This window comes from Bicyclus anynana, chromosome 7 (genome assembly GCF_947172395.1).
Source record: "Bicyclus anynana chromosome 7, ilBicAnyn1.1, whole genome shotgun sequence".
Lineage (NCBI taxonomy): Eukaryota > Metazoa > Arthropoda > Insecta > Lepidoptera > Nymphalidae > Bicyclus > Bicyclus anynana.
This window is the reverse complement of record NC_069089.1, coordinates 16,638,916-16,664,616: the sequence shown is the minus strand read 5'-3', so window position 1 is coordinate 16,664,616 and position 25,701 is coordinate 16,638,916. Positions and strand designations below refer to the sequence as shown.

General features: G+C 33.3%; 2 protein-coding genes across 3 annotated transcripts in view; one reads left to right on the top strand and one right to left on the bottom strand.

The window, feature by feature from the left end:
* LOC112044094 (elongation of very long chain fatty acids protein 7) overlaps positions 1-5,250 on the bottom strand; it is a 30,418-nt gene extending 25,168 nt beyond the window's left edge. Inside the window, exon 1 of the mRNA XM_024079835.2 lies at positions 5,097-5,250. Within this exon, the coding sequence (XP_023935603.1) occupies positions 5,097-5,109 (13 nt within the window). The 5' untranslated portion in view covers positions 5,110-5,250. The remainder of the gene's footprint in view (positions 1-5,096) is intronic.
* On the top strand, positions 328-25,701 carry LOC112044093 (elongation of very long chain fatty acids protein). 2 transcript variants are annotated; one of them, XM_024079831.2, is made up of 6 exons: positions 328-471; positions 14,866-14,927; positions 18,996-19,186; positions 20,610-20,684; positions 22,303-22,602; positions 23,400-25,701. In XM_024079831.2, the coding sequence occupies exons 2-6, from the start codon at positions 14,873-14,875 to the stop codon at positions 23,631-23,633; spliced, it is 855 nt and encodes a 284-aa protein (XP_023935599.2). In that variant the 5' UTR covers positions 328-471; positions 14,866-14,872; the 3' UTR covers positions 23,634-25,701. The 2 variants fall into 2 exon arrangements, with proteins under 2 accessions (XP_023935599.2, XP_052738381.1); XM_052882421.1 differs by lacking the exon at positions 328-471 and adding an exon at positions 10,179-10,329.

The window sequence follows — 25,701 nt, the reverse complement described above, 5'->3', positions numbered from 1 at the left end:
ACCGAATAAAAAATATATCTATTTCTCTGCGATAAGACGAAATAAAGCCAACTAAAAGCATTATTTGCTTTGAGAGATTAAAAAAAATATTGTAATTATGGTTTTCTATAGTAACCTACAAAACAATTTTCTGACACAACTCGACATTGTAAAAGCGATGATTTTTATACATATTTATTTTTTAAGATAACCAAATAAAAATAAAATTAACTTTGAGAAATGTTTTTTTTATATACGGAACTTCAATATATATAGCTAAATTGGATTTGAAAAATAGACGTATCCTTGAACCTGTGCATTTATTTTCTGCTCGACGCAGCCGAGATGTAAACATAAACTGAGCGCGGAACCACTCTGCCATCATAGTGGTTTGAGTGTTGACTCCGCATGGTGACTTGCGTGTGGACGACAGTTGCGAATACAGTGCTATTGGAGTTCGTTGGATACTCATTCAGTTCCGAAATATAAACGGTGAGTTTTTTTTTAATTAAAAATACGAGTATTATTAAAAAAAAACAATGTAATTTTAAAGTACCTACCTACCTTAAAGTAGTAAATTTATCGAATAATAATTAATTATTCGATAAATTTACGATGTACCTTTTAGGTATTCAATAAAAGTATAATAAATCATTAGTGAATAATTAATAATTTGACATTAACCTTTCCTTGTAATACTCGTAATATAAACGAAGATACCTTCCATCCAATAACTTAATCTTAGTTTTTTAAACTATTTTATAAGGATCAAACCTAAAATGCTTAGTTAAATATTAAACGATAATTATGTAATTCTTCTGTTCCAAGTATCAAGGAACTAAACTGTTGAATCGATTTTGATTTTTTTTTTTATGTTTGATGTGTTTGGTGATACGTTTTACTGTGTGTGGGGTAGTTTAGAAAGGGTTTGTTGTTTGTATGTCAGTGGCTCGTTTTTTCCTACTTTCTGATGTATGATAGTTTATTCGCAAGATTTAACTTTTTTATTTGACAAATTAAATAATCCGCATAATATAATAGGTATGTCGTATTGCATACCGTATGTAAAAAGGTTGTTAATTTTTATTCTTAATAAGTTTATGCTTTACTGATTTTGATAACTTTTTTTGTGAGTTTATTTTCTGGTTTTATTCATATGAACGATATTGGTTGAAAGATGGCATTATTTCGCAGTGAACCTACATGTTTTTTTTATTTATTAACTAGCAGAGGCCCGCGACTTCGTCCGCCCTTAGACCTGTTTAATCCAGCCCTTACAGTAGTATCGCTGTAAAAATGGAGTGACATCTCCCGTTTTCCCAACATTTCCGTAGATCGCAGCGTGATGAAAAGTATACTATAACCTGCCCAGGAGTATGAAGAATAATTGTACCAAGTTTCGTTAAAATCTGTCGAGTAGTTTTTGTGTCTATGACGAACATACAGACAGACAAAAATGTTACTGATTGCATTTTTGGCATCAGTATCGATCACTAATCACCTCCTGCTAGTTATTTTGGAAATATATTTCATGTACAGAATTGACCTCTCTACAGATTTATTATCAGTATAGATAGTTAAAATCTTTAACTAAACTTTCGTTACTTTTTCAAAAAAAAAAAAAACGTATGTGTTTGTACTACTTGTACGAGTACAAAGACAGAAAAATACGTTTTTCCTTACTTCGTATGACAAAAAAATGTCCAAATTTTCCGCACCCTAAAATCTGCAGGCTCAAGCCTACCCAGCCTACTGGTAAATCTGCCACCGGTTCTTTAGATATTAATAAAGGTTGACAAATAAAGCTTACTGTACATGTATTTTGATATAACTCGTACATGTTTTAGTTTCCTGTAAAGTCCGATATTTTCCTGTTCCCATGTCACTTTATGATAAGAGGTAGGTAATACCCATAAAAACAAATAATTATTATGTAACATTGCAATTAATTTAACAAAATGTAACTTACCTTCTTTATTTAATAACATAAAGCTGAAGAAATAGTTTGGTTGAATGCGCTAATCTCAGGAAATACTTCAAACTTATTACAGTCTTGGCTAATTTACTGTCCAATAAATAATTAAAGGTTAATTAAATGTAGGTACATAATTATAGTTTTACACGAGTAAAAACTACGGATCAAAGCTTGGAAGGACCTTTTTTTTTTTTTTTTTCAAGCTGGGAAATGCATTTACGCATCTCCCTCGGAAATAGTGGCATAGGCTGGCACCATTTCCGAGGGAGTATGTGGGACTCACCGGCTGCGAGTCAGCCAGAATACTCCACTAAAACCCAGCTAAATTCCATCGCCTCGCCTGATGCCTGAGTTCCGGGAACAAAAAATTAATCTTCCGCAACTCAGACAGCGGCGTCCGCCGAGGCAGACCCTCCACTGGGGATCTAAGGATCCCATTGCTCCGTCTGTTGCTTACCAAGAGCTTGGAAGGACCTTAACTTAACGTTGGTTAAGTTAGTGAAGGAACTTTTTACAATTTAAAGTTTTAAAAACCCTTTAGAACACTGATTTCTGGGATATTTTCTCCAAATAAAATCCAATAATTTATTTGCTGATACATACTACTACTTTTTCTACTACTGCTACTACTTGTTATGGTGCTAAAGTGATGATTGACATTGAGAGTAGAAAACTTCAATAACCAGGCCTCAGCATGCGTCAGGATGATGATTACACATCTTTCGGCTTAAAACACTTAGCGGGCGATAGAACAAGCTATGTTCGAAATTTCTCTGTATGATCCAATCAGAAATGAGAAAATCCGCAAAAGAACGAAGAAAGAAAGAAGAAGAAAGTCATTCACATAGCTCAACGAGTCGCAAAGCTAAACTAGCAATGGGCGGGGCACATAGAGCACATCAAGCAGCGATGGATTGAAGCCCCAAGATGTTGGAACCGCGATTACGCACTTAAAAGAATCTTCACCAGGTGGAATGAATCTAGGCGCAGGGAGTCGCTGGATGTTTTTGGTTCGAGATAGTATTGTTTAGAGTTCTATGTCTAGCAGTGGATGTCCATCAGCTGACATTTTTGGCTGGTGGTGGTGGGTTCGGCCGTGGCTAGTTACCACCCTACCGGCAAAGACGTACCCCGCCAAGTGATTTAGCGTTCCGGTTCGATGTCGTATAGAAACCGAAAGGGTTGTGGATTTTCATCCTCCTAACAAGTTAGCTAGCTCCCATCTTAGATTGCATTATCACTTACCATCAGGTGACATTGTAATCAAGGACTAACTTGTAAAGAATAAAAAAAAATTATTATGATGATGATGACGATGATTTTGATGGTCTCACTACTTCGGACCACGGATTTGGATTGCTGTAGTATTTTTGAATCACGGTAATATAACCAAAAAGAAATGAAATCGCTGTCAAAAGTTAATCTGTCATTAAAATAAAAAAAAACAAAATCACATGAAAGCAAGTTGAGCCGTCAGCAACAATAAAAAATATAATTATTGATTGTTAATTTTTTTATTCTTTACTAGTTTTAGCCCTTGACTACAATTTCACCTGATAGTACGAGTAAGTGATGATGCAATCTAAGATAAAAGCTGGCTAACTTGTTAAATGGAGAATGAAAAACCACACCCCTTTCGTTTTCTACACGACATCGTACCGGAACGCTAAATCGCTTGGCGGGGTACGTCTTTGCCGGTAGGTTGTCTAACTAGCCACGGCCGAAGTCTCCCACCAGCCAAAAATGTAAGCCTATGGACGTCCACTGCTGGACATAGGACCGTTATATCCACTTCTAAACAAAGCCGTCGCCAGCATGCAGCGACTCCATGCGGCTCGCTTGATTCAGTTCACCAGGAGGATGAAAATCTACTATACTAATATACTAGGATGTTTCTACACGACATCGTACCGGAACGCTAAATCGCTTGGCGGTCTTTGCCAGTAGGGTGGTAACTAGCCACGGCCGAAGCCTCTCACCAGCTAGACCGATAGCAAGCTTTCATTTAATGCAAGAAAAAATCGATTTATTTGGCTATTATCCGCAAAAACCCCGTCGAAACCAAGCGGCAACGCTAGCCGAATCTAACCTTGACTTTGACTTTGAAAATAGTGTGAATGTAGTTTTGGGTGATAAATAAAATGACCCTAAGAATAAAATCACTGTGTCGCGTATGCTGACCTTCCATCAGTAATACTATATTTTATTTTAAGTACGACCGATTAAAATAATTTAAAACCATTTTCGATTAATTCGCTTGAAATAAGTAAATATTTGTTAAATTTATTTCGCTTAAAAATTATTATATTACGCATAAGATGATGGAGGAAATATATGCAAATTGTCTTAGTTTAACTTCATGATTTTTTCAACAAGGTAAAGTCATTTTTTTAAATCCCCCGATTGTCAAAAATTTAGCTATAGGTAATAACGATATGAAACCATGAATCATGAAAAAATGTCTTCAGGTTTGCTTATTGGTTATTTCTTCTATGTTTATCTAAAGAGCATCATGATCACGTTAACTTTCAAACAAAAAGAATCGCATCTTTTTTTTTTTTTATTCTTTACAAGTTAGCCCTTGACTGCAATCTCACCTGATGGTAAGTGATGATGCAGTCTAAGATGGAAGCGGGCTAACTTGTTAGGAGGAGGATGAAAATCCACACCCCTTTCGGTTTCTACACGGCATCGTACCGGAACGCTAAATCGCTTGGCGGTACGTCTTTGCCGGTAGGGTGGTGACTAGCCACGGCCGAAGCCTCCCACCAGCCAGACCTGGACAAATTAAGAAAATCTCAATCTGCCCAGCCGGGGATCGAACCCAGGACCTCTGTTTTGTAAATCCACCGCGCATACCACTGCGCCACGGAGGCCGTCAAGTCAAGTTACCGTCTTAATCGGTTAATTAGCTTAGAAGCTACGCAGCCACAGACAAACATAGATACAAAGACATAATATTATAACATATCAAACATTTTTGTCTGTGGTAAAAAAAATGGGGCAATCTGCGAAGTCTACCCATTTATATTTATAGGGTTGCTATTTTTCTCTCATGCAATATTTAAACTTTGTTTTAAGTTTTTTACAATAATTAAAATACAAAACACTATTAAAAATATTTAAAAAAAAACAACCCTACCATTGCGGGACATTTGAGTGCCAAGCCAGCCAGAGGGAGGGACCTCCTCACAATATGCACCGTCTCAAGAATCACTGCCTTCTGTATCCAACCCTTGATCCATCAATCAAGCGAAAGCTGTGTTTGTCAAAGCTTACATGTGTTTTTATTTCCGGTATACGTTGTGCAACCTTATTTATTCATCATATAATTATTAATTAATTAACCGTTCACCCAATTTAAAAAAAGTTACCTGCGTTTACCTTATGTAAATATTGCAGAAGGTCAGTCACCGGTAGTCAACACTAAATATATTACAATCAAATATTATACGTAATTATGACAAAAAAGTTTAATGACATAATTATACAAGGTTTTAAATAAATTATATTTACGATTGTTTTCAAAAGAAAAACCTATAAAAGCTATTTGTTTAAATATTTTTTAGTTCCGCACTTAAAATATACTAGGCTTATGTTAATAAAAATTGATTGCTATTGATTTGTTAAAACTTGAGGACCACTAAAGATTTGTTTGTATCACTAGGTACGAAGTACGCCAGTTGGCTAATTCACTATCTTTGATGTATCCTAGTTGGTTGACATTTCCAAATTGTTATTACCGTCTACAATACCACACAATACATTCATTCATTATCAACCCATATTCGGCTCACTGTTGAGCTCAAGTCTCCTCTCAGAATGAGAGGGGTTAGCCCAATAGTCCACCACGCTGGACCAATGCGGATTGGCAGACTTTAGAAATTAAGAAAATTCTCTGGTATGCAGGTTTCCTCACGATGTTTTTCCTTCACCGTTTGAGACACGCGATATTTAATTTCTTAAAACGCACGCAACTGAAAAGTTGGAGCTGCATGCCCCGGACTGGATGCGAACCCACACCCTCTGGAATCGGAGGCAGAGGTCATATCCATTATCACACTTTACCTCTTTAAAATATTAATAAAGAAAAAAGATGCAATAGATCTCGACACGTGTTAGATTTTAACACTTTAACTATTCAAAACACATTTAAATACATATTTCTAGCCCCCGATGGGAGAAAGAGAGAAGTCATATATTTAAATTTCATGCCTGATTTATTTTAAATTATGTATTGTTTTTTATATAGTGTTATTTAAAAGATATTTACTATAACTAATTGTTTTTAGCTTAACCCCTTAGTCAAATTTATTTTCATTAATTTAGGATTAAGTTGGTTAGAATTATTATTTTGTATAATTTAAACATTTCATCATCAAGTTTGTCTTTAGTATTATTTAAATTCATGACTGACATGACATTTTTAACACAAAAATATGAACATTCAGAATGGAGCATGACTTATTTGCCCATTTGAAAAACATTTACCTATTTAGATTGTGATAGCAGGCACATATTATTTTCAATACTGTTACTTAACTACTTTTGCTTTTGTGCATGTTTAAAATGAACCATAGTATTGAATCGTTACGGAAGCTAATTTCTGTTACAATATTACTAATTATTATTATGAAAATACTGTTATAATTCGGGGCTGGTGGACGTTGGGGTCCCAAAGTGCTAGAATGCCGACCCCGTACTAGAAAGCGAAGTGTGAACGACATCAAGCGAGTCGCAGGGATTCGCTGGATGCAGGTGGCTCAGTATCGTGATGTTTGGAAGTCCCTATAAAAGGCCTATGTCCTGCAGTGGACGTCTATCGGCTGATATGATGATGATGATGATGACCGTTATAATTTGCGTAGTGTAAAATTGAGCGACATCGTTAGTATGGGTTTCCCAAATACGAGTTCATGGTAAAATAGATTTATGGGTGATGTACTTACTTATTACAAGAATAGGTAGAATGGTGACCCTGTACTGGAAGTAATATTGACACACGGAGTGTATCATAATCACCGATTTCTAACTAAATACTTGCTATTGAGGTTTTTCCCGAAATAAATAACTTAACTATCTCGTTTAGTTTCTTATTGTGGAAATAAATTTAAAAATTAAACCTCACAAACAATGAGGCAAATAGATTCAGAGAGACGATGTTAGGTATGTTTGGAGTTTAAAATCTAATAAATTTCTTTGCAAGATCGTTTGCATTGCATCCATACAACTTTTGCGCTCCGTGACCTTTCTGTCACAAATCATTATTATCAACACAACAAAGGCTTGCTGGCTTGTCTACTTACATTTAAGCAATACCTAATCATGGGAATTATTTGTGAGAGCGAAAAGATTTTGAAATCGTCTAGGTGTCCATCATTTTGTGTCATTATTTATCGTGTTAATTTTGTGACACTCGCAATGTGAGGCAAATTATTTACGAAATTGTTTTTAAATTAATGACCATGCTAATTTAGTGTACCTAAATATATGTCCAATATATGACTTGTGACTTTTTCCGGGAATGACATTGCAGGTTGCAGGTGGTTAAGCTTTCAAACTTTCGTCGTTTTATGAAAGTGAATAAACAATATTTTGCCTGGCCTTCTTCTGTAAAACCATATTTATTAAAAGAACTAAAAAACATAATTACAACAAAATGGTTTTTGACGATTTGACGTTCTATAGAATATGATCGATACATTAAAATTTTAACTTCACCACTAGATAGACAACGGGTCAAAGTATGTTTGCTATTAGTGCTTTTAGTAACGAATAAGATGCATATATGTATTTCAAAGTGTCGCTGCACACGGGCCAAATAAATAAATGAATAAATCTTGTATAATACTTTTAAATGAATTTTTACGAAATCTTTATGAAATATTTTTATTACGTTTTGTCGTTTACGTAATAAACGACACGTTTGTCATTTTATATCTCGGAAACAAAGCAGAAAATAAAAATTCTGCATTTCAAGATTGTTTTGCATTTTTTTCAAGTATTTTTTAGATATTTTTTCAAGAAAACGCGATCTTACAATCGGATAAATATAGTATACTCATCATGTCTTACATATTTGATATACGAGTAGTTGTAATGCAAAATATTGAAGAAGAAAACAAAGATGCGTAGATTAATGATAAGTCGTGCATAACATTCATTGTAAAAATGTGCGTTGTCAACAATCTTTTTTTAACACTTGAAAAGGTGGTTGTGGTAGGTACTCATATGTGGTTATTTATCAAAACATGTAAATTAAGAGAATTTTAGACGACTACAATATACATATCGCATAGTATGAATGGAACTGTATTAAAAAGGTAGAGAAAAGATTAAAGATTTTGTAAAAAAATCGATTTTAATACATTTTTAATAAAACGTTAGAGAATAATTTTTCAATACTTGTTATTTCTTTATCGATCAGCAGAAAGAATGTAATCCGATAACACAGTTTACTCTATTGTACCTAATCTATGACTGTTTAGAAAATTGATAAGGAAAATACGTTGTACTCGTAAAGTCAGTTTAAGATCCTATTTAAAATTAGCAACAAGTTAAAGTTAAAATTTTCTAAAAACAATTATTCGTAATACAAAATAATTTTAACACAAAACCTATCAATCGTAATGAATAAATGCTTATATCTATATTTTGATATTTCCATTCCATCGTCCTTAAGCATATTTAATATTTCCATCAATTTTCACAAAACTTTAACAAATTATTCTTGTGAATCTATTAGAGAAAGTCGTATCAAAATCCGTTAAATCGTCCGTTAAATAAAAATAATCCATTAAATCCGTTAAATAGTCTTTGAGTTTATCGCAAATAAACAGACGGCAGAAGCTTTGTTTTACAATAATGTGTTGTGATTGATGTTAAGCCAAAAAATAAATTAATGTAGCTTATCTTTAAATCAAGAGCTATAAGCAGTAGTTAACAGAAACCCTAACCAGGCCTCAGTAACAAGAATAAATGAATAAAAAACCAATTTTTATTATTGTACCATATTTTGATGAAAAAAAATCTCAAAATCTGTTGAATTAACACTATTATTTTTTGTAGACATTAAAATAATAACTGGCTGATCTTGACAGTGTTATTCCCTATTACTCTTATGATTTTACCCGCACCCGTTCCCGTGAAAATACGGGAATAAAATATAGTAGTCAGGGATCCGTAGAACAATTTTTTTACAACTTATTATGTTAATTTGTCGTGAGTAGCTTCGAGTATGTTCTACCTCACCTGACCTGACTAGTTTGAAGACGGTGCTAAGCCGATGATGTATTTCCAGCTATGAGTATTGAAAATATTTAGGTATTTCAGACAGTATTTCAGGTTCTTTTCGAAACGGCTTAAATTAATACGACACCGTCTTAGCAACGTCTTTAAACTGGTCAGGTCAGAACATACTAATATCATGATGTTATTTTTCGCTTTTTAGCTAAAACGTACCCAGTTTTTAGTTTCTGAAGTCGGTTATAATTTTTTATCAAATTTGATATTTACGAAAATTCTTGATTCTTATAGCTAACTCAGTTACCAGGAAATAAAAATTTCTGAGCGTCGGAACAAGATAATGTACCACACAGTTTGTAGGGCATTGTGGCTGTTAAGTTGTATAACTATTAATTCATCAACAGTAAAAAAACACAGTAAGACAAACGTATTTATATAAACGTATTATATAAATACGTTTATAATAAATTTAGATAAACGTATTATAATTGCGTGTAGACGCCTTAACGTAAATTAAATATTTTGGTAGCCGATGTTACATTTTTTTGTATTCGATTCAAAAGATTTCGGACCATTCTTAATTTAATTACATCAAAAGTTATTCTTCGAGAATAAATTAAGCTGTTGAATATTTAAATTAATATTTTTTGTACAACTACGTCGGAATTTCCTTAGCTTGTGACGCTAGTTTTTAAGTTTCGAACTCCGAGGCTTATTGGGGTTGTGATTCATAACTTAAAAGTCCCAGGTTCTATCGAGTATGTTTACAATTAAATTATTATTATTTTTTTATTCATATTTGCCTGACCTGACTGTATGTTATCATGTCCGGTTCAAACAGCTATGAGTGTGTGAATCAGCATTTCTAATAGCTTTTAAATTGCTATATTAAATACATACTTATATTAAATACCATCCGAGAAAATGGCCTAATGGTAATTATTTAATTACTAATTAATTAATTAACAAATTTTTGGTGAGCAACGGGTGATTTTTGTGCACTGTTGTGAAAGACGTCGAGTTTGTTGGTGGATTTTTAAATTAAAACCGTGAAGTGAATTTAATTTCAAGATATTTTTGGAAAAAAGGATTTTTTGATCATCAATATCTACTAAACACCTCTCTTACCGGTAAATACTAAATATATAATTATTATAAGTGATCTAAACTTATCATAAAGCAAATTATTATTTTAGACCAAATTTCTTTTGTAGACCTATCACATAAAGTAAAGAAATTGTAAAAAAAACATACGATTTTAATTTTACTAGCTAGAATTTTGCGTGGTTCCTACTGTATTTAGATACTAAAAATATTAAAAGTCTCAGTGTTACCGACAGACAAAAGTAATAAAAATGTTATCGAACAATTGTGTGAACAGTAAAAGTTTAATACTACTGGCGGCATATTTATAAATCCGCCACTGAGTAGGAAGTCGGCTCTTTGGGCGAACATGGACTTATAAGGCAAAGTGATGATGTAGCCAGGAGTGTCTTCACATAAGGGAACTTAGCTCCAAAATCCCATTTACCATTATACTAAAATTCATCTTGATCGGTTCAGCCGTGAAAAGGTAACAGACAGACAGACTTACAATCGTACTTACTTATAGATGAGGCATTTTAAATCAGTTACAACCTACACCATTTTTTTGTCGATTATAAATAAATTTGAATTTGAATTAGAACAGAAGTATATCACAATGTCAACCCGCGCTCTGTTGAATAAGCATGAATATTCTTTTGTATGAACACACACACAATAGAAACACAAAGATGGTGTTCGGGGCTTTATCTCTAATCGAAGATCTCATTCAGATAACCCTAGGGTTAGACAGGCATCGATTTCAAATTCATCAGTATTGAACAGTGAGTTCAAAACACGTTTAAGTCGAGGTTACTACTCATCGAATGCTTAATCTCTTGGCGATTAGGTTTACCGGTAAGGCGGTAACTAGCCACGGCCGAAGAACAAGCCAATTTATCATGATCATTATCATTAGCAACCCATTTTCGGCTCACCGTTGAGCACAGCACTCCTCTCAGACTGAGAGGGGTTAGGCCAATAGTCCACCATGCTGGCCCAATGCGGATTGGCAGACTTCACATACGTAGAGAATTAAGAAAATTTTCAGGTATACATGTCTCCTCACAATGTTTTTCCTTTACCGTGAGACACGTGATATTTAATTTCTTATAATGCACATATCTGAAAAGTTGGAGGTGCGTGCCCCAAATCAGATTCGAACATACGCCTTCCAAATCGAACGCAGAGGTCATATCCACTGGACCATCACAGCTCATAATAAAATTTATAAAATATAAAAATTGAGCCGAAAATCGAACTTGCGACCTCTCTATATATAGAAAACTACTGCATTACCAGCTGCGCCTGAGAAGTCGCCCTACTTTTTGGTTCCATCTTCTCATTCCAATTATTCTAGCACCGACACCATTGATGATGATGATGATGAAACTTTTTAATATGTGTCGGTTTATTTCAATATATACAAGGCAGAATAAACTAATGTACATGCAAAAAATATAACGAAAGAATTAGTATTTTTAAAAGAATAAAAAAAGTACGTTCATCATACATCGGTAACTCAAGGCGTGACGGTTAGAACAGTAATTAATTAGTCCATTTTTAATTTCAGCTATTTTTTTGTGGAAATCCCAAAACAATAATTATACGAATTTAACGTGGAATATTATATATATGGAATATTATCATAGTGTTTGTTTGGCAGATTTGATCATTATTTTCATGCGAAAAAGCTTTAAGTTTTTTTTCAAAATGAGTTAAAAGTTAGCTGTAAGGTACTGTAGGTGTTTGTCCGAGTATTTCTAGGTAGAGTAATGCAAAGTGGCGTTTTTCTACTAAACCAATGCCTTTATTAAAGTTTTATAGTTATTAATTTTTTTCTTACTTTTTTGTTATGATAATCTGTTAAGACTGTTGTTCAAGCTAACAGAATGTTCTCTACATGAGGAAAAACATAAAAACTATTCAGTATTCATATCTAAAAAATCTAGTTAAATCTACATTAATAATAAAATCATTACTTTATTCAAAAAAGTTTGCTACAATGTTTTACGACATTTTTAATTCATCTTTAATTTGTCTACATTGGGGACAAGCTCAGATCGGAAGACTGATTGGTTCGTTTGTTCGTTTTCTTGTTTGTTAAGCTTGTTGGTAACAGAAAATATAATACAAAAAAATACTGCTTCAAATGTTACTTCGCCGCTTTGGTACACCGGCGAACATTTTGTACTACAAGAGTGGTAAAAAAAAATCTATTTTTCTTAAAGAAACATACTTTTATTAAGCCAATTAATTAACCAGATCCTTATTTTTACATCATATTATCATTATAACGTTTTTTCTCATGTAAAAAATATTTTTAGGCTTTTATTATAATACAGACTAGGAGACAGTCGCGACCTCCGCCGCGTGTTGAAATAATTTTTCTCGTCAACCTTTTTACTATTTTTGATCCTATCCTACCCTACTTCCTACTAATATTATAACCGCGAAAGTTTGTATTGATGTTTGGATGTTTGTTACTCTTTAGCGCCGCTACCACTAAACCGAACTAGCTGAAATTATTATATTAATTAATATTTATTATTTTATATAAATATATTATAGCATGGATTAACACATAGGCATACTTTTTATCCCGGAAAAACCCATGGATTCCGTGGGATTTGTGAAAAACTAAATTCCACGCGGACGAAGTCGCGGGCGTCCGCTAGTTTTAATATAAAGTTTGTAAAATAAATATGTTTCTTTAACAATTAATGTTTATTAAAGTAGCAAAAAAAGTAGTATCTATTCTTCTTTTATTGCTAAATCTTAATTTTTCGTCATTTAATTTATTCAGGCTATATAATATCAATAGAGCCAGTGCCTGTGGTGGCCTGTAGTTATTTCATGAATGCGAAAAGTCATCCAAATTATATGCAATCTGTGTGCCTAGTGCGAGTTTTCAATATTTTCATACTGTTACCATCACGTTGACGTAAACGCAAACTTGTGGCAGGTCATCTCCTCCCGGACAAAAATCCAGGTGGGGGTACGGGCCTCGAAGCTATACGCCTCCTTGCCCGGGTAACGCAAACTTATATGGAATTGAAACAGTTGTGCAGTAGTGCTACTAGATGGCTCTGTTTCAATTCCATAGAATTTCGCGTTTACATTACGTGACAGTAAGAGTATCAAACTGCCACTAGGCTCTCTGCACGTCTTCCTTTTTGTAAATCTGAAGGGAATTTCCAGAAATTTTTGCATGAATGAGTAACAAAAATACATGCATTCAAATTTATAATATTATAAGAATTGAAGTTATTTTACCCCGATGATTCAAATTTACATGTATAATATTTACAAACTAGGTAATAACGTTATTTTCGTACTAAATTACAAAATTAAAGTAGATAATATTATGTACGTTTTTTTACCATGCGTTTAATATTAATGAGGTTATTGTCTTTAATACTTGCTTGCGTACATCACTTCCAAAATTAAAAAAAAAAATATGATACACATTAACCATTTAAAGAACAGCTCATACAAAGTAGCCAGTATACTAAAGAGTCACTTTAAGGTTGATATCCCATAGATTAGATCGAATGTTGAATCTTACGAACATTGACTCCCATTGACTCCAACTCTAACCCGTAAACAGGCCAACGTTCAAGTTCGTCGCGCTTTGTAAAAAGTCTTGTGCCTTTTTTCAAGATAGCATTTTCTGTCATCGTGAATATCAGTAATTTGTTGTCATGTAGGTTCTTCTGTTTACCTGTGTGCCTAGTGGGAGTTTTCAATGTTTTCATACTGTCGCGTTAACGTAAACGCGAATTTATATGGAATTGAAACAGTTGTGCCACTAGATGGCACTGTTTTAATTCCTTAGAAATTCGCGTTTACGTCAACACGGTTGTCACCGTATCGGACTGCCACTAGGCCTGCAGGGTAATTCACTGTTTTTGACGTATGCTAGCTGACATATACGAAATTTAGATTCTATGTAACAAATTTCGTCCGGTGCCTAAAGGTGGATATCATTCAGTAGCTAGATGACATTTCTCAATTGATTTGATGTTGTTTATTTTAATAGGTTGATAATAAAGACCAAAATAGTGAATAGGCCAGCTGGTCATAGCGGCCATCCAATGACATCAAACCGGTCACAGTGCACCATTGTGCTGGCGGCTCCTTACCTATGCCAAGCAGTAAGCGTCCATCAGCTGACGGCCTCCGTGGTGGATTTACAAGACGTACCTACTGGGTCTGGGTTCAAACCCCGGCAGGGCCGATTGAGATTTTCTTAATTGGTCTAGGTCTGGCTGGTGGAAGGCTCCAGCCGTGGCTAGTTACCCCCTACCGGCAACGACGTACCGCCAAGCGATTTAGCGTTCCAGTACGATGTCGTGTAGAAATAGAAATGGGGTGTGGATTTTCATCCTCCTACTAACAAGTTAGCCCGCTTCCACCTTAGATTTCATCATTACTTACCATCAGCTGAGATTGTAGTCAAGGGCTAACTTGTAAAGAATAAAAAGAAGCTGATTATGATGAAGATGATTTTGAAGCATTCATAACAATACAAAGTTTTTTTTTTTTTTTTAAATGTAATGTACCATTTTCTATCATTGCAGTTACACAATGAACGGCGAAGGGCACCTCCGTTTCCTCGATTGGGATCTAACCAAGAGCAAATGTAAGTAAAACCACTTTTATAACGCCCTCATTAACCCTCGATAACCACTATGGATACAGATTGATATGATCCTGAAAAGGTCCTGGGGTAGGACGCCTAGGTACTCGTATATGCCCCGCGATGACTGATCAAATAGAGACCCTTGAACTTTGATCTTTAATGGTCTTTTACGAAGTGGTATCATGAAGTTGGCGATTGGCGACTAGGGACATGATTCACCATATTGTACCGAGGAAAACAAAAAATACGCTATATTTTTTTGAAAATTGAAAATTTGAGCACATGAACTGAATGAACTTCCCAAAGGACTCTGGCATAAATTAATTGACAGCCATCTATCTGATTTGAGAACTAATTAATTTGTTGACAATCTTCCGTCAACTATTAGTGCCCGCGCAGACAAAAAGAAAAACGCGTTCTGAATGCGTTCTATGTTCCACGTTCTCTGTAAAATATTGTAACTTCATAACGCGTTGCAGTCAGCAGGCCTGACCACCAACTATCTGCACGGTTAAGTTACAAACTTTGAACGCAAAACGTAGAACTCAAAATGCCAATACGCTTTCTGCTGTATATAATAATCAGCACGCAGTCTTCACACGCAATGAAGGCGTGTAATCTTCAAAGCAACATAGTTTTTTTTTAAACACAAACCATAAAACATACTTGAAGTGTTTATTATCGAAAAGACTCGTAAAATGTGTCCTTTTATTACAACATTTTGTAGTTCTAAGGTCAAGTTAACGCTAAAATAATTAACGTCATCGTATCGTTAGATTAACGCTCTTGTTAGTTTGGGGGTTAATTTGTTTTGCATCGGATATTGAAGTCCAGGGTTTTTAGTCTCCTCTCAGAATGAGAGGGGTTTGGCTAAAAATCTACCACGTTGGCCCAATGCGGGTTGGCCGGCGCTCGGTCGTTACATCTACAGTTAGTAATATAATATTAATATATAACGTATATAGTTGGTATGACATGGCCAATCCAGGTTTTGAAACTGCAATCTTATATTACTATCAAATTCAAGTACGATAGCTTAAAAAAACATAACCCTTCTTACAGTCGAGTAATAAGCTTAGTTTGTAAGCATTCTTTTAAACGTAAAATTTATCAATGGTTCCACTACCTCCTTGGAAAGCCAGACTCTATTAAGAAGAACTCATCAATTGCTTTTTTCAGTTAAAATAAAATTTTAATGAACATGGTGCTACTAAAATGCTTTGACATGTGGTATAAAAGTGTTCGTCATCATCATATCAGACGATGGACGTCCACTGCAGGACATAGGCTTTTTGTAGGGACTTCCAAACATCACTATCTTGTGCCCCCTGCATCCAGCGAATGCCTGTGACTCGCTTGATGTCGACAGTCCACCTGGTGGAGGGTCAACCAACACTGCGCTTTCTAGTGCGGGGTCACCATTCCCGCACTTTGGGACCCCAAAGTCTATCGACTCTTCGAATTATGTACCCCGCCCATTGCCACTTCAGCTTCGCGACTTGTTGAGCTATGTCGGTGACTTTGGTTCTTCTGAGTATCACGCAGAGATGCTTCGAGCTATCTCGCTCCATCGCCCGCTGTGTGCCTCCAGAGGCCCATAGTTAGTTCTTTTATATTTCTAAAAGTGTCAAAATTAGAAGAGTTCATCTTGTTTAGTTAAGTTTATATGGGTATTTTCTAACTCGATGATTAGATAAATTCCATGTAATCTAAGTATTGTATTATTACTTTAACCAAGATTATGTGTCCGATAGTCGAAGCGTAAGTTTTGTCTCTTACTTACCTACTTAATATTATATGTGACAGAGACAGAACTTGTGTTTAAGTTATCAATCACTTATCCAAAGGTGATGAACTTGGCCCTTAATATTGTACTAATGTTATTTAGAATAGGTAATTCCATTTTCCTTTTGGGAGTGACTTCGGGTCTATGACGTCACAAACCTATATACCGACGTAGTAGATACTTTATGCCTCTTCCAACATTCATTTGATCCGTTTTGTTATTGGCATTTTTATTACTATAAACCCAATGGCCATCGTGAAATAATTCAGATTATTTATACTTAAAAAAATAATAGCATTCCGATTCATTTAATTAAAATTTCATGTTATTTTCCTCATTTCAAAACAATTTTAGGCTTAATTTTAATACTATTTGGACAACCTCGAATTCATTCACGTGGAATTATTATTTTTACTATTATATTACTATTCACTATTGTGGTCTTTATTAACAACCAATAAAAATAAACATCTGATCAATTACAAACCAATGTCATTTACCTATTGTGTGATATCCACCAGTAAGCACCGGATACCACTTTTACATAGAATCTTAATTTCGTATATGTCAAAGATATAAGATAAGTGAATTAGCCTGCAGTTGACCCTTAGAATAGAAAATAAAATAAATAGTAAAAATGGAACTTTCAGAAAAAACTAAATTCAAAATAAATTTAACTTGAATTTAAATTTTAAAATCTATTAAAATTTGGAATTAGTTTAACTTTATTAACTTGAATTTCGATTTTATTTTTAGCAAGAATGTTATTACACTAATAAACGGAAGTTTTTGAAAAAAATATTCTATAACGTAATATTATAGTTCTATAACGTATGTAATTTTAAAATAACTAAGATTTTAATGATTTTCCTTAAATTTAAACAATTTTAGGCTTTACAAACTAGTTAGTGACGTTAGAAAAAATCTTTTGATTTATGAGTCAAGCCAATTAAGTTATTATAACGTAATCATTAGAAAAATGTTATTGTATATTGTTGCTTGAGAATGTCGAACTATTTACGTCAGATGTGCTAGAATCCTGTTCGGATCTCCCAGTACTTAATCATATTTTTTATAAGTATAATTTGGTACGTTAACCTGTTTTATTAATTAGTATTTAAATGTTCTGGGTTTACTTGACGTGGCCAATAACAAAAAAGTGGAAAACTAAAAGTTTGGAAAATAAGTATTTTGTTTGACTTACAAAACAAATCTTCAACATGTTTATATATTTTTATTACTTTTAGACGTTTTAGCTCGATGGAGTTTGGAACTATGGTGCCAGTGCTCTGGAATCCATGAGGATTTTCGCGCTTAAAACAAAAAATATTTAGATGAACATTATTCAAAATAAATTTCATCCAAACTCACACTTCTCTAAAATATCAAACTATTTTAAAAAAATATGATTTTCAGATCCAATAATGGCCGCCACTACATAATACGGCGGGGTGGTTTTGATTTTTTTATTTATTTGCATTATTTTTTATTTATTTTATTTATTTGCTTGAACTGTTTACGTTTAAAAAACACACGTGCATATTGTTGAATTGCCTATATTTTTTATACCAATGATTTTTCAACGTTATTGTTTTATTATTTGACCCCTTTAACGCTTGGTTTATTTAGAACAAAACCTATGTGTTTCTTAACAATAAAATTCTCACGTGTTGCGTGCAATTCTGTAGATTATTAATCCTTGTTTAAAGTTCCTATACCTAGACAAATCACGATGATTTGTTTGTGCGACTGCGTATCGTAAAATTATGGATCTAGCTGGAATTTTTTTTTTTTTTATTATTAACAAGTTAGCCTTTGACGACAATATCACCTGATGGTAAGTGATGATGAAGTCTAAGATGGAAGCGGGCTAACTTGTTAGGAGGAGGATGAAAATCTACACCCCTTTCGGTTTCTACAAGGCATCGTACCGGAACGCTAAATCACTTGGCAGTACGTATTAGCCGGTACGGTGGTAACTAGCCACGGCCGAAGCCTCCCACCAGCCAGACCTAGACAAATTAGGAAAATTTCAATCTGCCCAGCTGGGGATCGAACCCAAGACCTCCGTTTTGTAAATCCACCGCGCATACCACTGCGCCACGAAGGCCGTCAAAATCATCAGGCCGTTCAATATAATTGAAACTTGAAGTCCATTCCAGCATCCATCAGGTACCTGCAACTCCACTTAATGTCATCGGTTCACTTAGTGAGAGGTCGCTTACCAGTGCGGGGTCATCATTCATAGGAAATAAAATATTAATGGTAGGTTTTTTTTTCAGATGCCGAAACCGACTCTCTACCCCTTATGGCCACCCCTGGACCAGTGTTGATGATTCTAGCTGTCTACTTGCTATATGTTTTGAAAATTGGTCCCGCGCTGATGACGAAAAGGGAGCCTTATAAATTAAAAGCCGCATTAGTGCTTTATAATGGCGCTCAAGTGATAGGTTCCTTTTATTTAGCGCAAAAGGTAAGTTTGTAAAGAGTAAAGACTGTTTTATTTTGTACTAGCGGACGCCCGCGACTACGTCCGTTTAGAAATCGATGTAAACTTTCTACCTCTATTTCATTCCCTTCTATTTGTATTTTCGCATGTTTTATATATAATAAATACCCCACAAATAATTTTACAAAAATATAACTCCAAACAGGAAGGATTTGTAATAAAAAAACTCTTTTTTAACTCTTTATTAGTAAAACTTTGAAAAATCTTGAACAACATTGTTTTTAATATTTTTTGGTAGTACACATCTGTACCATCTCTCTCTCTCTCTCTCCATACAAAGTGTCAACCCATATTTCACACCCTTTTAATTTCATTCTCGAAACAAAAAGTATCTTATAAAGTTTTCCGTGTTATGGTCTTAAATCGTGCCAAGTTTCATTTGAATTTATTATGTAGTTAATGTAAGTTATGATGCGTGGTTAACAAAATTAGGACAGATAGAGAGACAGACAGACAGGCAAACAATAAATAATATATATTTATTTTTAATAAATATTTACATATATTTATATATATTATTAATATATATGTAGCTCCAGTATTGATTGTAAAATCACCTCCTACAAAATTTTTCAAAATATCTTCAACGTACAGAATTTGACCTGTTACAATTTTATTATAAGTATAGATAGATAATAATAAATAAAACACTCAACTAAAAAAGTTAATTACAGAATAGCCTTTATCATCATTTTAAATTATTTAAAAACCTGTCCGTCTATCTTTATCTTTTAGTAATATTTTTCATTTAATAACTCGCTTTGTATTTACAATTATCTACACTAAAACCTTAATATTTAACTAAATTAACTAGCTGAACCTATTTTAAAATAAAAAAGGAAATATAAAATTATATCTAAAGACGTATAATTCATCCAAATCGATGTTCTATTAGAATTATTAATTTCCTTGTATTTTATTCATTAATACGGAATACGGAAGCATGACCTCGACCATGTGAAATTCAATTCTGCACAAATCCCGCGGGAACCACTGATTTTCGGGAATGAAAATAGTAGTGTTGCTCAATAACCTCCTCTATCTTCCAGTGCAAGTTTCATTCAAATCAGTTCAGCCGTTTCAAAGATTAGCCCGGGCAAACAGACAGACAACCAAATTTTTTTTTTAATAATACACTTATTTTGAAATCACAGACAGACCCTTTAAATTTAATTATATGTATGGATTTTTACACATTCTTGTCATGCGATCGGAAAATAGACGAATATTAAAATCATTCTAAATTGATCGAACGGATTCGGGAACCGAGCCACCCCCTTTGGTTGTCATCATAAACCTTTTTTTTTTTTAAAATCCTTTAGCTAAAGTAGTTTATACTCGTACAAAAAATATTGAACTAACATTTGATATATATCTTTTTTTTCAGTGCTTTAAACAATTAATATATCAAGGACTTCTACCAAAGACGTGCCATATTAATATTGAGAGCGAAAGAGAAGAGGTAAGGCTCTTTAATTTTGTACTTCATCATCATCAAAAAACCATATTCGGCTCACTCTTGACTACGAGTCACCTCTCAGAATGAGAATTAGGCTAATACGAATAGTCCACCACGCGGCCCCAATGCGAATTGGCAGACTTCACACACGTACCTAGTCGGCCAAAATAGGCTAGTTGGCCCCTTTTTTATAAATGGTCTTTAATTGATCTTTATTACTAGATAGAAAAATCTTTATTACTAGATAGATTGATCTTTATTATTAGATAGAAAAACAAATATATTTTTTTGAAAATTTTAATTTTTAATATAACGAGCCAAATCGCTGTCGGCCATGATGGTCTACTTTAACTGTTTCATGACGTCACGGTAATTAATCCCTTACCAAACGGACTAAACTATTAGAAAACTATTGGGTTTTTTGACAAAATTTGGTTAATAATTAGTATGACGTGTATAATACATCATATAACACTGTGACGTCACAAAATGGCCAGCGTTTTGACGTTTGGAAAATTTGGAAAAATACATGATTTTTAAATTAAGTTTTATAATAAAATGCTTAACTTTTATTGATTGATTGCGATATATTTCAGACCCTTAGTCCATGTACTACACGAAATTGATATTGCTTATATTAAATTTGATATAATTCAACTATCCTAACATGAAAATTTTCACGATGTTTTCTTAAAATGCACATAACTGAAAAGTTGGAGATGAAAAAATTGTTTTTACTGGCTTTATTGTACCCATTTCATACAAAGCAAACCGTGGTATGTTTTTAATAGTGTTATATTTTTAAAAGTTCCAAAAAAAAAATTTCCATAATAACTTTTTGTTATCATATTACAAAAAGTGTTTTTTTTTGTTTAATGCAGCTTGCGTTACCTTGACTAAAATATAATATTTACCTTGCAAAAAGGACACCCTTGAAATTAAGGTTTACTTTAACAAAAAAGGTTTAAGTGTTTTTAAACTTGACATTGTGGTACGCGTATTATGAAATCAAATAAGTACCTACCTTCGTGAATGGCGGAAAAGGACCTAAACGCGGAATATAGTGAATTATTTTGTGTGAATTATTTAATAATTTTATTAGCGTACTTTAAAGTTTAAGTAGGTACCACGCCACTGTCAAGGCAAACTTGCTTTCCAAAAATATTGCGGATTAAGTTTTTATAAAAAGCTTTTTATATGAAATGCATTACTCATGCATGCTTGTTGCGTTAAACTAGTGGTTAGCCTAAGCAAATTTGGATCATGAGACACTTAATACTAATTAATTTGAAGGCGGTGCTAAGCCCGCGTCTTGTTAACTTAAATCGTTTCTGAAAGAACACTGTCTGAAAAAGCTAAATTCCTTATGATATCTTTTTTATATGGCTTGAGTTAATACACCATTGGGTTAGCACCGTTCAAATTTATCAGTAGGTAATAAACAGCAAAGCAGCAGGAACATAATATGATGTTATTTATCGCTTATTAGTTTAGACGGTACGTTTTATGTTTTTGAAGTCGGTTTAATAATAAATTTCTTTTATTATTATTTTTTTTAGTAACACTCAGTCGAACTTTTTATTTCTTTTTTTTTCAATTAATTTATTTTTTCTTCTTACAGATTCTCTTCACCATATGGCTATATTTCGCCGCAAAAGTATCTGAGCTCTTGGATACGGTATTCTTTGTGTTACGGAAAAAAGACAATCAAATCACATTCCTCCATTTATACCATCACTCCATTATGATGGTAGGAACTTGGGCCTACTTGAAGCACTGGCCTTCAACAACGCTCTTCTTCATTGGCTTCTTGAATTCAACGGTCCATGTCTTCATGTATACGTACTACGGACTAGCCGCTTTGGGTCCTGAAGTCGCTAAATATATATTTTGGAAAAAATACATTACTAAATTTCAACTGGTAAGTTATAAATATGCTAATTTATATTTTTAGATTTTCGCGTAATTTAGCAAACTTTCGTTACAAAGTTCCTTAAAGTGCTTCTATTCATTAAGTCGTGGATCCCCGCGACTTCTTACGCGTGGAAACCCTGAACCATGGAATTTTTTATTATATTAAACTTAGTGTATTCTTCTTTAATCACGTTGAAAACTGCATTAAAATCCGTAGCATGTCTTAGATTCGTAAAAATGCGCAAAGCATTCTTGTTGTATTATGAAAACATAGTACAAATCAAATAAGTACTATAAGCTTGTAAGACTATGTCCACAGTAGTGTTAAGAAAAAATTAAGTCCATACTTGAATGTTAAATTATTTGATGTCAGCCAACTAATCATATTTCCAATTCCATTATTGATGTCTGTTTCAAGATTAGTTTTGTTGTTACTCATAAAAAATATTGCGCAGTCATCCGCAAACAATACCATTTGATGATATGTAGATTTAGGAAAGTCATTAATATTATATGTAATGAATAGCAAAGGATCTAAAACACATCCTTGCGGCACACCGGCAGTTATTTTTTTAGCATCAAATAAATACTTTTCTTCAGCTTTGCTTGTTACATTTAGTCGAGTTATTTATTGCATGCCAGTTGACCAAATTAAAACCTACGTCCTCCAAATTAAAGGCAGAGATCATATCTACTAGGCTATAAAGAATAATCAAAATTGTTGTTGTACGCTAGAAATACTCTCAACAAATAAATATCACGGTGCTTAAAATAATACTACTAGGATATTAAATATTGTTACAGGTACAATTTGTATGTATAATCATACACTACATCTTGGCAGTAAGACATTCAGAGTGCCCGCCTTCTAGCGGAGTAGCCACATTCATAGCCTGCAATACAGGCTTCTTCCTTTTACTCTTCCTGAATTTCTACCGACAAAGTTACTCGAAGAGAAACAAAAAACTATCCAACGGAGTGCCCTGTTTCCCTCAGACGCCTACAGAAGAATGTGTTAATAGTCAAAAAGTTAAATAACTTTTTTAAAGTAATTAAGAATAGTAAACAAATTGTTAGAGAAGAAAACACAAATTGTAAGCGTAAAATTGATCTGAAAATGATCTTATGATATTCATAAGTTGGTCAAAATATTACTTAAAAAACTGTTTTTTTACGTAAAATATATTGAGAACAGAAAAATTTACACCAAAGACTTTCAAAATTACTATTTTAATTATGAGAAAGATGCAAAAATGCATATCTACAGTTTTATGTCTATGCATAGACCTACCTATAGTTTCAGGTTTTTATGTATATTATTAATAATTACTGAAATCTGACAATAAAGTTATATTTTATAAAAAAAAGAAAAGAAAATCAAGATTCAGATCAAGAAAAATGGTATATAATATACCATACGGTATATAATATTCATTTTCGATGTCTATTCTACGCTTTCATTGAAGTAATGCGAAATACTCTTAAAGGAAGTATTGCATATACTACAAATTATTTGGTTTTATGTTATAGTATTTATTGTAGAATTAGAACCTCTGTCAACCGAACCTTGTTAAGTCGAAAAGGTACCTCAACCACACAAACGAAACATAAAACTTTTCTTTTTTTCAAAGCCTCCAAATCTGAACACACAACATATCAGGATGTTAAATTAATACCTGTAAATTATATAAAAATAATAAAATCACTATGAATTGTTAGATCTAAAAAAGATACATTAGAATTAAACATTTTTATCTCAGTGTAGATGAAGATCTATATACTACGAAGTTAAAACAAGTATGTAATTAACATCCCAACTCAAATATTTATCTTACAATCAATCTAAGTTGAACGGATGAAATTTAGTAAGAAGCTTATTTTTTTTTCTTTTCCTCAATTTCTTCTTCTTGATGAAGCAAGGTTCTACTGTATTTTAGATAATTTATTCTTCTAGCGTGACTATCGTTAGTGTCTCTTTATGAAGTAGTGCCAATTAAAATACAGAAAACTAGCGATCACCCGCGACTTCGCCCGCCGTCAGACCTCCTTGATTTGGTTGAGCGGATGTCTTAACTACTTCCTTGCTATATTTCAACTTGTAAAGCAGTTTTCGAGATTTCGTGATGAGTGACCTTTCGCTTTTGTACATAAGATTGGCAATATAAATATACTCAGAGGCACAATAATCCGCCCAGTTTAATATGAAGCGAGTATATTAAAGTGGGCGGATAATTGTGCCTCTGAGTATATATAAAAAATAGAGTCAATTGAGGGTTTGGACCTTTAAGCCTGCCACAACGGTTCAAACATCATTATTACCTATACCCAACTTTTATAAAGGGCACTACACGGTGGGCAGTGTGATAATTTACTTTAATAGGCATTCATGTAAAGGGTAATTTGAACTTCTGTTATATTTTGCTATATAAAATAAATGCTAGCCACTCACCATCCAATAAGTTCACGTACCTGCAGCGCTTACGGCAGGACATCCGATAAAACTGATCGTGTGTCGGTCGCTTATGGATTATAAGATACCTAACTTATTGAATGGTGAGTTTCTAGCATAATATCTTTATTGCCTTTGCCCACGTCTCTACCATTCCTTGTCTTTGTTTATAGATAAATAATGTAAATATGGAGTTAGTTCTAGTGATAATGATATATAGTAATAAATTATATTAAATCAATACCTAAAGTTTGTTAGCTTATAACCGTTAGGTACTTTTAATAATGTCATAACTTTTATAGTATCAAAAACCTAAAAACAATAGAAGATAATTAAGACGGACTATGTACCTATTTGTTAGCTAGTGAATATAATATCTTTAATGTATAATTATTTTAATGGACTCTAAAAATTAAAATAAAAAAAATATAATTAGCACGGATGTGTGTTTATGTTTTTTACAATGGTGCAAAAATAAATTCAAATTTTTATATTCATCATTAATATAATGTTTAACTCGATTATACCTAAATATGTATACTAAGAAAATGTACCTATCTTATACATGTTTTGTATTATGACAATTAATCTAATTGTCATTATTAAGGCACTTAATTAATATTTATTTATTGCAAACAATAAATTTTGTGATTTAAA

Excerpts from the sequence above, each read along its gene's own strand:
- LOC112044093 (XM_024079831.2), top strand. The coding sequence starts at position 14,873 with ATGAACGGCGAAGGGCACCTCCGTTTCCTCGATTGGGATCTAACCAAG. Across the intron at positions 14,928-18,995 it reads GGATCTAACCAAGAGCAAAT|ATGCCGAAACCGACTCTCTA; the intron begins GTAAGTAAAACC and ends TTTTTTTTTCAG. Across the intron at positions 22,603-23,399 it reads ACATTACTAAATTTCAACTG|GTACAATTTGTATGTATAAT; the intron begins GTAAGTTATAAA and ends ATATTGTTACAG.